General features: G+C 39.6%; 1 protein-coding gene across 1 annotated transcript in view; it reads left to right on the top strand.

Moving 5' to 3' along the window:
- LOC131189474 (zinc finger protein 91-like) overlaps window positions 1–11,509 on the top strand; it is a 47,901-nt gene extending 36,392 nt beyond the window's left edge. Inside the window, 1 exon segment of the mRNA XM_058165547.1 lies at window positions 10,276–11,509. Within this exon segment, the coding sequence (XP_058021530.1) occupies window positions 10,276–11,431 (1,156 nt within the window). The 3' untranslated portion in view covers window positions 11,432–11,509.
- The last annotated feature ends 1,850 nt before the right edge of the window (window positions 11,510–13,359 follow it).

The following is a 13,359-nucleotide window of genomic DNA, read 5'->3' as shown; positions in this document are numbered from 1 at the left end:
CTATTTGTAAAATAAATAACAACATCCCTTGGCAACTTTTTTTGCCTTGCTATCCAAGAATTCACACGATATATTTTATCAATTTGATAAGCCACATCTGCTGGACGAGCTGCTAATATCTCAGCAAATACTTCAGAAAAAATTTCCCTTAAATCCTCTTCTTTATTCTCTTTCAAACCACGAATTCTTAGAGCAAATTCCATATTTCTATATTGTATCAAAACTATTTCATCATCTGTTTTTTCCATTTTACTTTGAAATTCAGCCATTTTATTATCTAATTTTGAATTATGTTGCTTAATTTCTTCAACCTGCTCTTCCAATAAAATCACATTATTTGCCAAACTTTGTACTGCAATTACAAATCCTTCCTTAACTTCTTTATTTCCCACTTGAATTTCTGATATCTGCTCTTTCATTTCCAACATCTCCTCAGTTATTACTTTAAATTTTTCTTGCATAAAGTCTTTTAAATTCTCTTGTACCGCCTCTAAGTTCAATGTTCTAGTCTCTGCTGTATGAGCTGGAGAGGCACCAGCTGAGGAGATTCCAGAGCCCTTTGTTACAGTAGACTTTAATTGTTTGGCTGCCATCTTCTATAAAATTATTTATTTATTTCCAACTTAATATTCAGTTTAAATCTTCTTAACCTCTGAGAAACACAGTCCTTTAAAGCTTTTTTAAAGCAATATTTAAAAAGAAAATCTCTCCTAGATTCTAGGCAGCAAAGAGTTAAAGAGTTGAAGTAGCAAATAACATGCAATTTACCAAGAGCAGACGCGAGGCTGAAAGTATCACTTTCGCTTTCCACTCGTTAACTTGTTAACAATTCGCCTCCATTTTCTTGCTGTTTTCAAACTTGTTACAAAGTATCGGGGAATCGGCTTAGCTACTTGCTTAAAGTTCTCCCACTTTCGTTCTGTCCGGTATAATCCTTTATTGTCCAAAATAAATCTCGGCGTTTGGTCGTGGTGATTGGTTCCGCCCAAGCAGAAGAATCCTCGGATCTGGAGCTCTTCGGGTTGCTGGAGGGAACTTAACCCTTCAAACCCCTTTTTTCTCAGGGGCTTTAGGGAAATTCAACCTCTGCCCTCAGCTCACCCCCTCCTCTTCTCCCGAAGAGAGGGTTTTTCGAACCGCTGGGCAGCAGATTTAAGCTGTCCTAGCGATTCCACAAAATCCAGAGGTTGGTGATCGTAAAGATCACCGCCATCACCTACGGTGCCAAACCGGAAGTCGAAATTAAAAGAAGATATTAAGGAAGGTTTAAGGAATTTTTTACAGGAACTTTTGGAGGCTCATTTTTTTAGAAATAGATCAAAAATTTATTGAAATGGAGAAAAAAATATTGGATTGTAAAGATATGGTGGAAGAGCAGAGGGGGTCTATGAAAAAGGTAAAGGATTCAATTATGCCATTATTGATATCTAGTATTCAGATGGAGGAAAGAATAGAAAAATTTAACCAAATTAATTTAGATTTGCAAAGGAAAATAGAGGAAGTTCAAATGAACCAAATTAATTTGAATTTAGAAAATAAAATAGATGATATTCAGGTTAAGATGGATAGGGCAGATGAAGAAAGGGTTATATTACAATATAGCTTAATGGAATATGCTATAAGGGTGATGGGATTAAAGGAATGTAGGCAGGAAAATTTAAAAGAGATTTTTACTCAGGCCTTTGCTCAGATAGACAGAGTGGAACCAGAAGATTTTGAAGTTAATATTGAAAAAATCTATCGTGTTAATTCTTGGTTGGCAAGGCAGAAGTACCGAGAGATGTGGTTATTTATTTTACAACTAAGAAGATTAGGTATGGAATTTTACAAGCATTTTATAAAAATAAATTTCAAATATTAGGACAAGATATAATAATGAAGGAAATTTCTCCTAAAATGTTAAGAAAGAGAAAAGAATTTGCTTTTTTAGTGGATGAGCTTAAGAAACATAAGATATATTTTAGAGGGGAGGTTCCAGCTGGCTTAACAGTGAATTATAAAGGAAGAAAGTATTTACTTAATACAGTTTTTAAAGCTAGAGATTTCTATACCAAAGTATTAAAGATTTGAAACTCTTTATTGCTAGATGTTAAGGGGATTGGTGAGCAGATGGTGGAAAATGTGCAAGATAGAAGATAAGGGGAGGGAGAATGTTAAATAAATTTGATTATGGTTACTCTTTACAAATCATTTATTTTGGACATAAATGTGTAATTTTAGGGGTATTATTTGATATATGTGTGGTATAAAGAAATGGGAGGATGGAATATTGTTTAATTTTGGAGGATAGACAGTAAAATTGTTAAACAGAACTTAATTGATATATTTTGGATATAAGTTATAGGTGTAATTTCAGTAATGTTATTTGAAATATGTAAGTTAAATTGAAGATTCTGATTATTACAGTTGACATAGTGTGGATACAATATAGGTTTAATATTAATAGTAGCAACGCTATTTGATATATGTAAGTGATGCCAAAGATATGAGAAGACAGAATATTGTTTATTTTTGGACAGTAAAATTTAAGAATTAGAAATATAAATTATTTTTGAGAGACTGTTTAAGGAAGAAAGATATTATAGAAGAATTCCTGATGAATATTGGAAGATGGAACATTGTTTTGGCATTGATCGATGAAGATTGGATATTAAAAACTATGTACTTTATCGAAGAACTGGAAATATCAATTTAAGCGGAAGACTCAGGAGATTTTAGGAGTGGAATGGACTGAAATATAATGGACCAGAAGAAGAACGTACTTTCTTGTTTCTGGAAGGGGAGTTAAGGTTTTAGAGAAAGGAGTGACTATGGATTATGACTTATGTTGTATTTTAATTTATGATTGTTAATTTTATGCCCTGTATTCAGTTCTGAGAAGTCTCGGGGCGAGGGAGGGGGTGGATATGGGGGGGAAAAAATCTTTGTAAAACTTTTTAATTAAAAAAAAAATCCACTTTATGTCATGTAATGCACATTTATTTTTCTTCTTTTCTCCTTCCTCCTATTTGAAGTGCTGCGGTGTGGAGATCAGAGATCCTGAGGGAAAGAAGAATCCATCAAATCCCCCTCAGAAGCTATTTTTCAGGAGGATCCCTTGGGAAGATCAAAGTCAGGACACCTCAGGAGGTAATCGGAAATCCTCCATTACCTAGAGAGATCTCATCTGTCTTACATTCTTCTCTTCTGTAAAATAACTCCTCTTATTTTGTTAAATATCCATTTTGAAATTATTTTATTTTTACAGAGAAACAAAGAATGAAGTTTTCTGCTTTTTACGATGGAGCTCAAACTGTGATTGAACCTCCAAATCAAGTAAGAAAGGGAAACATTATTAGTCTTGTTTTCTCCTTTTCTTCAGGATGTGAAGCGGGTGTGCAGAGTTTGTTCTCTTTCTATTTCCCTCCCTTGTTTGGACTGGATTATTTTTGTGATCCTGTGCGACATGGACAGCATAATAGCAGATTCAAGTTGCTGTCAGCCACCTTAACCTCCTCTGTAGACTATTACTGGGACACAATGGTTTGTCATTTCTACCCTCAGATTCTGTTTAAAGGTAAAAGTTCCCCTTGCACATACGTGCTAGTCATTGCCGACTCTAGGGGGTGGTGCTCATCTCCGTTTCAAAGCCGAAGAGCCAGCGCTGTCGAAAGACGTCTCCGTGGTCATGTGGCCGACATGACTCAACGGCAAAGGCGCACGGAATGCTGTTACCTTCCCACCAAAGGTGGTCCCTATTTTTTCTACTTGCATTTTTATGTGCTTTTGAAACTGCTAGGTTGGCAGAAGCTGGGACTAGTAACGGGAACTCACCCTGTTACACGGCAGCACTAGGGATTCGAACCACCGAACTGCCAACCTTTCAATCGACAAGCTCAGCTGTCTTAGCCCCTGAGCCACCTTCAGATTCTGTTTAGGAAATGTTTTTTTAAAGACCACAGGTTAACTGGTTCTGCTAGGTACTCCTCCAACGATGAATTTACAAGAAGTTATTTTTTAACAAGTCCTTCAACTAATAGGAATAAATGTATCACTGTAGTAGTGACTACTAGAGACCCATTTTTTATTTGTAATTCTTTGACTTGGAATTCTGCAAGGCTAATGAAAAATAACTAAATAATCACATTGCCACATTAACACGTTTGAAAAGCCTCGGTCATGACCAGTCAAATCATATTAAAAAATAAAGCAGAATTTTAAAATCAAAAGAGAATGGCCACATAGAGCATGTAATTGCAGTACTTTGGGTACAAAATAATTTCCAATCCTCTGATTTGTGCCTGGATCAGGAGCTCAAACATTTCCACTTCGCAAAGACAGAAATGACCACAGAGAATTTTCTCTTCTTTGTTTCTCTCATTCATCCATTGGCTCAGACTACTAGATCAATAAATGATAGAGTGATAAATCGGTTGATCCAGAGGTGGGATTACTTTACTGAAAAGCACTGAATCAATCAACTTGATAAAACTTGCCCCAAATATTTCTTCAGTCAAAATTTTTTTCAGAATTGTCCTTTTTCTCACCAAAAAGTAGGACTTGTGTGAAGTACAGCCATTTAAGTTAGCACATACCTTTCCTTTGGGAATTTGGGAATAATGGAACAGAATAACAGAGTTATTCAGAATTGGTAGGATTCTTAGAGGTTTTTTAGTCCAGGGATCCCCAACCTTTTGGACCTCAGGGGCCACCAAGTTCATAATTTTAAATCCCACGGACCACTAATAGAAATCCAGCGTGCTGCTTGCTGTAGCGCCTGGACTCCCAGTGATGGGATAGGGTCCTTCAGGCACTCTCCCTCCTATCTCTCTCCCTCCCTCCCTCCCCCCCTCTCCCCTCTCTCTCCCACTCTTTCTCTCTCATTCTTTTTGTCCTCTTACTCCCACTCATTCTATCTCTCATCTCTCTTTCTCTCTCTCTCTCTCCCCCACCATCTCTCTCATTCTGATTCTCTCTCTGATTCTTTCATTCTGTCTCTCTCATTCTCTCTTTCTCTGTCTCTCATTCTCTCTCATTCTGATTCACACTCTCTCATTCTATCTCTCATTCTCTCTCTCTCATTCTCCTTCATAGTCTCTTTCATTCTTTGTCTTTTTCTCTCTCTGTCTCATTCTGATTCTCTCTCTGATTCTCTCTGATTCTCTTTCTCTCTCATATCATGGGCCAGTCTTGGGGCTGAGAGGAAGTCAAGCATCTTCCTGAGAGACCGAGGTGCGCGGAGCACCAAGGGCCAGAAGAAGTGCGGGAGCGAAGCATTACTTAAACTTGCACGGCATCAGCGTTCGGCATCGGTATATTTGCGCAAGCCGGTGGCAATCCTCGTCTCCTGCCGCTTGGAATTCAGAGTGGTAAACGGTGACTGGTCCAGGGAGCAGCCGGACTTTGTTCTCCATTGGGGACACCAGATCGGCCCCCTGCAAGCTCTCATCTCTCGAGCCCGGACGAAGTTTCCCACGCCGCTTCAGCAAGCACTCCTCGAGAGATGAGAGTTTGCAGCGGGCTGATCTGACAGGAAACCCTATAACATTTCAGATAAATGGCTGTCCAATTTCTTCTTAAACATCTCCAGTGTTGAAGCATCCACAACTTCTAGAAGCAAGTCATTCCACTGATTAATTGTTCTCACTGTCAGGAAATTTCTCTAGTTGTAGGTTGGTTCTCTCCTTGATTAGTTTCCATCCATTGCTTCTTGTCCCACTTTCAGGTTCTTTGGAGAATAAGTTGGCCTCCTCTTCTTGTGGCAGCCCCTTAGACCTTGAACACTGCTACCATGTCACCCCTAGTTCCACTTTTCATTAAACTAGACATACCCAGCAACCGTTCTTTTTTAAAAAAATAATTTTTATTGAACAATTTTTTTAAAAGAAAACAAATTTTTACAGTTTTTTTCTTTACATTTCCACATCTGCATTCATTTCTTATATATCCATTTTTCTCCCTTACTTCAATTTACTATCTATACATGTGGTTCTAATATTTATTTATACATATGAATATATTAATGTACTAAATTACAATCATACATTCTGTGTCAATTCCATTTCTACATGTTTGTTACTACGTTCAAACTCTTGTATCTTCCTCATTTTATCTTTTCTTGCCCTTTATACTTCTCCTCTAACCATTCATACCATTTATCCCATACCATGTAGTATTCTGTTTGCTCCTTATCTTGTATTTCTTTTGTGAGTTTATCCATCTCCGCGCACTCTCAAACTTTTCTTATCAAATTTTCTTCTGTTGGTATATTATTATTTTTCCAATTTTGTGCATATATATATATATATTTTTACATTTTATTTTATTTTTTTATTTTATATTATTCTCGCTGCTGTTGTAATATGTATCATTAAGTATCCAAGATACCTGTTGCACTTTCTACTGTGATCTGTTAGCTGGCACCCAGTCTGTCAATCCTTCTATCTCTTTAGCTTATCTTCTGGAGTGTTGATATTCCTGTCAATTGGTTCTTGTCTGCAAATTTGATGAGTTCCCCTTCAATCCTCCTGTCTAAATCTTTGATGAAGATGAACATATATTCCAAATCCTCCTGTTCTGTTCGTTCTTCCGTGTTCAGGAGAGTCTTGTGTCCTTCGAGGAGGTGGCTGTGTATTTCTCTGAAGAGGAATGGTCTCAGCTGGATTCTGACCAAAAAGCGCTGCATTCGGAAGTCATGCTGGAAAACCATAGGAATGTGGTCTCTCTGGGTAAGAGTTTTCTAGTTCCCAATCGAGAGTTCAAGAATACAGATTATAGTTAGCCTTTTATTAAAAAATCACTAATCTGATATTATTTCCTGGGAGGAAGAAGGAAACAATCTGGTCTTTTCATACTCCAAGGAAGGAAATAGCCAATGTTTCTTTGTCTAGATTCTTCCTGTGCCATTTCTTATCTGTATTTTCCCATTTCTATTTGAACTTAAGAGGCTGAAAAGAATGGGGTGTGCTTTTTTTTCAGTCAAGTTTTTTTTAATTTATATATTAACATTTTGAATATAGTGTATTGTTCGGGCATACCTTTTACAAAAGAAAAAAGAAAAGAAATCGTAACATATATACTGATAGCAATAGTAGTAGTACAACAGATGATTCTAACCATATTTATAATTATGTGATTCTAACCATATTTATAATTATGTTAGTTTATTTGTAATCCTATTGATTATATTAGCATACTTATAAACAACATTAATGTTTAATGTATACATAACCGTGCTCTTTCTTCATCTAATTTCTACCTCTTATTGATAACCATTTTTAAAGCCTATTTGACATTAAGTGCTTTTATGTGTCCCCTGGAGGTCATGTGAGAGGAATGTGTTGTCATTTGTTCTCTGAAACCTCCCAAAATGAAATCTGACTTTGAATGACAAGAGTTTTAAAATTAATGAGTAGTTACGATTGGCTTCTCCTCTCCCTTTCTCTCCCTCAGGCTAGCCCCACAGAAGCCTCTCCTCTCTATCCCCTTCTCTCCCTCAGACTTGCCCCATAGATTCTCTCCTCTCCCCTTCTCTCCCTCAGGCTTGGCCCCATAGATCGTCTCCTCTCCCATTCTCTCCCTCAGGCTTTCTAGCCCCTTCTCTTCATGAGGCTTGCCCCACAGAAGCCTGTCCAATGCTATTTCATTCTCTCCACAGTTATTTTCAAGTTGAGAGGGGAAGTAGAACATTTAATCGCATCAGAGCATGTTATAATAATAAAGGAAATATTAAAGCTCTGATGATCATTTTGAAAAATTCTTTCTTAGTGAGCACCTAGAAGGCAAGAGGAACATACGTGGCAAATTTCAAGTTTGTAGGCTTTATGTTTCTGGAGATTTCGAGATTAATACATGAGTGGTTTTTGCTTATATATATATATATATATATATATATATATATATATATATATATATATATATGTCTTTGGTTGCTCGGGTTTTCTTCCGTGTAAAATTGGAAGTGTCTTGGCGACGTTTCGACGAAGTCTCATTCGTCATCTTCAGGCTTCAGCTTCGTGCTTCTGGGAGCAATGTGTGATCGCAGCTGTTTCTTCCTTTTAACTGCTAGTGGGGGTTTGAACTGATTGGGTGGGAGCTTGGCTGTGCTCTGATTGGATGGGGTTTTCTGTGCTCTGATTGGCTGGGGTGTGTCCTGTGTTGGTGGGGGCTTGGTTGTGCTCAGTCTAGTCTGTGCTGCAGGGGATTTGAGCTGGTGAGCTGCATAGCTGTTGTTTGGCTTTGTGGTGGTGCTACATCTTCATAGTGGGTGTCAGTCTGCTGCATGAATGGATTGGAGGGTTTGAAATGGCTAATGTTGCAGCTGCGGTCTGGCTTCTGGTCCTTGGTGGTGCTTCATGATCAGTGTGGGTTTGGGTCTGCTTTCTGGGTGGATGTCGGTGGTGACATCCTGTGTGGACCTTGTGAGTGTGGGTCTGGTGTCATTCCTCGTGTTAGGGACTCGTTTGTCAATAAGGCGGGTTTCAAATGGCTGGTAGGCGGAGGTGTCATCTCGTTTGTTCATGCTGTGTGGGCGTTTTCTATCTCAATGGCTTCTCTGATTATTCTGTTGTTAAAGTGTTCGGTTTTGGCGATAGTTCTGGTCTTTTTAAAGTCAATATCATGTCCTGTGACTTTAAAGTGTTGTACCAGGGAAGAAGTTGGTTCCTCTTTTTTGAATGAGTTCTCATTCAAAACAAGAACTCATTCAAAAAAGAGTAACCAACTTCTTCCCTGGTCCAACACTTTAAAGTCACAGGACATGATATTGACTTTAAAAAGACCAGAACTATCACCAAAACCGAACACTTTAACAACAGAATAATCAGAGAAGCCATTGAGATAGAAAAACGCCCACACAGCATGAACAAACGAGATGACACCTCCCTACCAGCCATTTGAAACCCGCCTTATTGACAAACGAGTCCCTAACACGAGGAATGACACCAGACCCACACTCACAAGGTCCACACAGGATGTCACCACCGCACATCCACCCAGAAAGCAGACCCAAACCCACACTGATCATGAAGCACGACCAAGGACCAGAAGCCAGACCGCAGCTGCAACATTAGCCATTTCAAACCCCTCCAATCCTTATGCAGCAGACTGACACCCACTATGAAGATGTAGCACGACCACAAAGCCAAACAACAGCTATGCAGCTCACCAGCTCAAATCCCCCTGCAGCACAGACTAGACTGAGCACAACCAAGCCCCCACCAACACAGGACACACCCCCAGCCAATCAGAGCACAGAAAAACCCCCATCCAATCAGAGCACAGCCAAGCTCCCACCCAATCAGTTCAAACCCCCACTAGCAGTTAAAAGGAAGAAACAGCTGCATCACACATTGCTCCCAGAAGCACGGTTGAAGCCTGAAGATGACGAATGAGACTTCGTCGGAACGTCGCCAAGACACTTCCAATTTTACACGGGAGAAAACCCGAGCAACCAAAGACCTATATACAAACACCCGTGAAAACCTCAGAAAACAAATATATATATATATATATATATATATATATATATATATATAGATTGTAAAGAAAGATATTTTGTAGGTATTTTCAAAGCTTTCATGACTCATGAATACAGAAATCATCATGTCTACATCACACCATTGTAAGAATACAGAATACAACATAATGGAATTTTTGAAAAATTCAGAAGAATATTCGTTAACTTTCTACATTTTGATCTTTTACTGTAACCGTGTTATCATTTCTCTTTTCCTTTGAAGGTAATAATGGGCAGGAGAATCAAGATTCCTGTGGATTGTTCCAAGTGATCAATACTAAAGTTGAAATGGAGAACTTTGGAATTCAAATGGAATTAGAAAGCCATGAGAGAAACCAGTCAAATAATTGGAATCAGGATAGCTCATCTTCCACTAATGCTCCGATGCAAGACTTTCTTGCCCAACAAGAGAAAATAAGGAAAAAATATATTGGGGAAAGTGTGCAGCTGATCAAAGATAAATTACATGTAAACGGACATCATTTAACACAAAACAAAGGAGAAGATGCTATAAGACAAAACGGACAAAATTACAATGGTACATTCATTCTTTCTCTTGGAAATAACTTCCTTACGTCTCAAAAAGTGATCCACACGAAAAAGGATCCTGATAAATGTATGGAATTTGGAAAACATTTTAGAACAAGCAGGAATCTTACTTCCCATGAAAGGATTCATGCTGTAGAGAAACGGTGTTCAGAAGCACCTGTAGCCCACACAACCCAGACCCTCCAAGCAGCAGGAGAGAAACCATATAAATGCATGGAGTGTGGAAAGACCTTTGCGCAACGCAATGCTCTTACTTCTCATAAAATGATCCACACAGGGGAAAAGCCATTTAAATGCATGGAATGTGGAAAGACCTTTGCTCAAGGAGGTAATCTTAAATCCCATAAGATGATCCACACAGGGGAGAAGCCGTATAAATGCATGGAGTGTGGAAAGACCTTTCCACGAAGAAGTCATCTTATTTCCCATACGATGATCCACACAGGGGAGAAGCCGTACAAATGCATGGAGTGTGGAAAGACCTTTGCTCAACGCAGTTATCTTGCTTCTCATAAAAAGATCCACACAGGGGAGAAATCGTATAAATGCATGGAGTGTGGAAAGACCTTTCCTCGAAGAGGTAATCTTATTTCCCATAAAATGATCCACACAGGGGAGAAGCCATTTAAATGTATGGAGTGTGGAAAGACCTTTGCTCAAGGCAGTTATCTTGCTTCCCATAAAAAGATCCATTCAGAAGAAAAACCATTTAAATGCATGGAGTGTGGAAAGATGTTTACTAAGAGCAGTGCTCTTACTTCCCATAAAAAGATCCACACAGGAGAGAAGCCGTATAAATGTATGGAGTGTGGGAAGACCTTTCCTCGAAGAGGTAATCTTATTTCCCATAAGATGATCCACACAGGGGAGAAGCCATTTAAATGTATGGAGTGTGGAAAGACCTTTGCTCAAGGCAGTTATCTTGCTTCCCATAAAAAGATCCATTCAGAAGAGAAACCATTTAAATGCATGGCGTGTGGAAAGACGTTTACCAAGAGCAGTGCTCTTACTTCTCATAAAATGATCCACACAGGGGAGAAACCGTATAAATGCATGGAGTGTGGAAAGACATTTCCTCGAAGAGGTAATCTTATTTCTCATAAGATGATCCACACAGAGAAGAAGGCATTTAAATGCGTGGAATGTGGAAAGACCTTTGCTCGATGCAGTTATCTTGCTTCTCATAAAAAGATCCACTCAGGAGAAAAACCATTTAAATGCATGGAGTGTGGAGAGAGCTTTGTTCAAAATTGTCATCTTACTTCTCATAAAAGGATCCATGCTCAGGAGAAAGTATGTAGCATTAGCAATTCTACTTTAGACTTACATACCAGTCCACAAAGCTTTATAGCAGCCTTTGAGCAGTTTACAAAGTCAGCATATTGACCCCAGCAATCTGGGTTCTCATTTTACCGACCTGAAAAAGATTAAAAGTTAAATAAACTATGAGCCGTTCAGATCAAACTCCTGGCTGTGGGCAATTAGCTTATAGTACTGCATTCTAATCTCTGACGCACTATAGCTTTTTATGTATATGCATATTGTGCCTTTCTGATCAAAATGAGACAAGGTAGAATCTAACAAGGTGAAATTTAATGTGAAGAAATGTAAAGTTTCAAACCTGGCCGGGAAAAACAGATTACATGAAACCTATCTCAAATACAGTAACTGTGAGGGACCTTGGGAGTCCGAATGGATGATCACTTAAATATGAGTCACCTGTATGCAGCCGCCGCCAAAAAATCAAATACACTCCTTGGTTGTATAAACATTAGAGGCATAGAATCAAAAACAGATGGAGTATTAGTAATGTTTTATAAAGCCTTAATAAGACCACACGTTGAATACTGTATCCAGTTTTGGTCATTACACTACGAAAAATATTTTTAGACTTTGGAAAAGGTGCGAAGAAGAGCAGTTAAGATGATTAAAGACCTGAAGACCAAAACATTTGAAGAACTGTTGCAGGATTTGGATTTGGCTTGTCTAGAGAAAAGAAGAATTAGGAGTGGCATGTTAGCAATGTTCCAGTACTTGAGAGGCTGCCACAAAGAGGAGGAGGTCAATTTATTTTCCAAAGCCAGAATAAACAGTAGCTGAGTAAATGCATGGGCAAAATATATTTTTCTGGAATTAGGATCTTATATTTTTATTTTTATGGTGTGCCAGAGGCTAGAAAAAACGATAAAGGTAACTTAGACAATTAATTAACAGTGTGTTTACTACGGTGTTTTCCTCAAAATAAGACTTACCCGAAAAATAAGCCGTAACATGATTTTTCATGGTGCTCGTAACTTGAGCCCTATCTGCAAAGTAATCCCTAGTTCAGAGCGTCATCAGTGGAAGGGAGAAGGGGCATGGCCAGCACAGGAGGTGGTGACCGCACCTGCAGAGGCCAATGGTGTTCAGAAGCACCTTTAGCCTACGTACCCTAGTCCCTCCAAGCAGCAAATAGAGGTTGAGTTGTGGGGGTGAGGCACACGATCTTTCCCACCATCTGTCTTTGCATGTGGAGTGTGCCGCATCTCATGGCAGCAACACCAGCAGAAGCATGGGTTTGGAGGAGGCATGTGATCCAGTCTGCTGGACACGGTGCGGAGCCGCCTGCTACTCTGTCCACTTTTGATTGCCTGCAGCTGTTATGGGACAGGTGGCTGCGTGGTGTGTCCAGCAGGCCGGATCACATTGTCTCCACCAACCCGGCATCTCTGTCTTCCTCTATTGGTGGTGCTGCTGCTGCAAGGTGTAGTCGAGCAGGGATAGCATCACGCCCCCCCCCCCCTTCATCTAACCTGGTTCTCCAGGTCCACTGCACACACACTGTTTAAGCAAAGACAGACGGTGGGACAGCAGCTGGGAACAATGGGGTTTTTCATCCCTCACCTCAGAATCAAGGGGAAGGAAAAGTAAAGCGGTTGCAGTTTTGAGAACCCAGCGTGGAAGCAAGAGTCTGTTTCTTGCAGATTTGTCCCAACTCTCCCATCCCCTTTGAACCTGGATGGAGGGCTAGCCTGGGCTGAAGCACAGGAGAAAGGGGGCAAGGTGACGACGCTGTGCAGCTAAGGATGGGGGACTGTCCTGCTTTTCCATGAAACCTCTCAGGAGACATGGTGTGCAAATGTAAAAGCCATTCCTTCCAAGTCAGCATCAGCGCCTGGGCTTAGATAGTGGGCCCATTTCATCCTTTCCCTTGGAATATCTTGACACAGCATCCCCTTGATGGCCCTTCCTCTTCCCTGCAGTTCCCAGGGATGGAGAGGGGAGAGACAGGATGGGGGGAATAGAATAGAATAGAATTTTTATTCGCCAAGTGT

Source organism: Ahaetulla prasina, chromosome 2 (assembly GCF_028640845.1).
Source record: "Ahaetulla prasina isolate Xishuangbanna chromosome 2, ASM2864084v1, whole genome shotgun sequence".
Classification (NCBI taxonomy): domain Eukaryota; kingdom Metazoa; phylum Chordata; class Lepidosauria; order Squamata; family Colubridae; genus Ahaetulla; species Ahaetulla prasina.
This window is presented reverse-complemented; position numbering and strand designations above follow the sequence as displayed.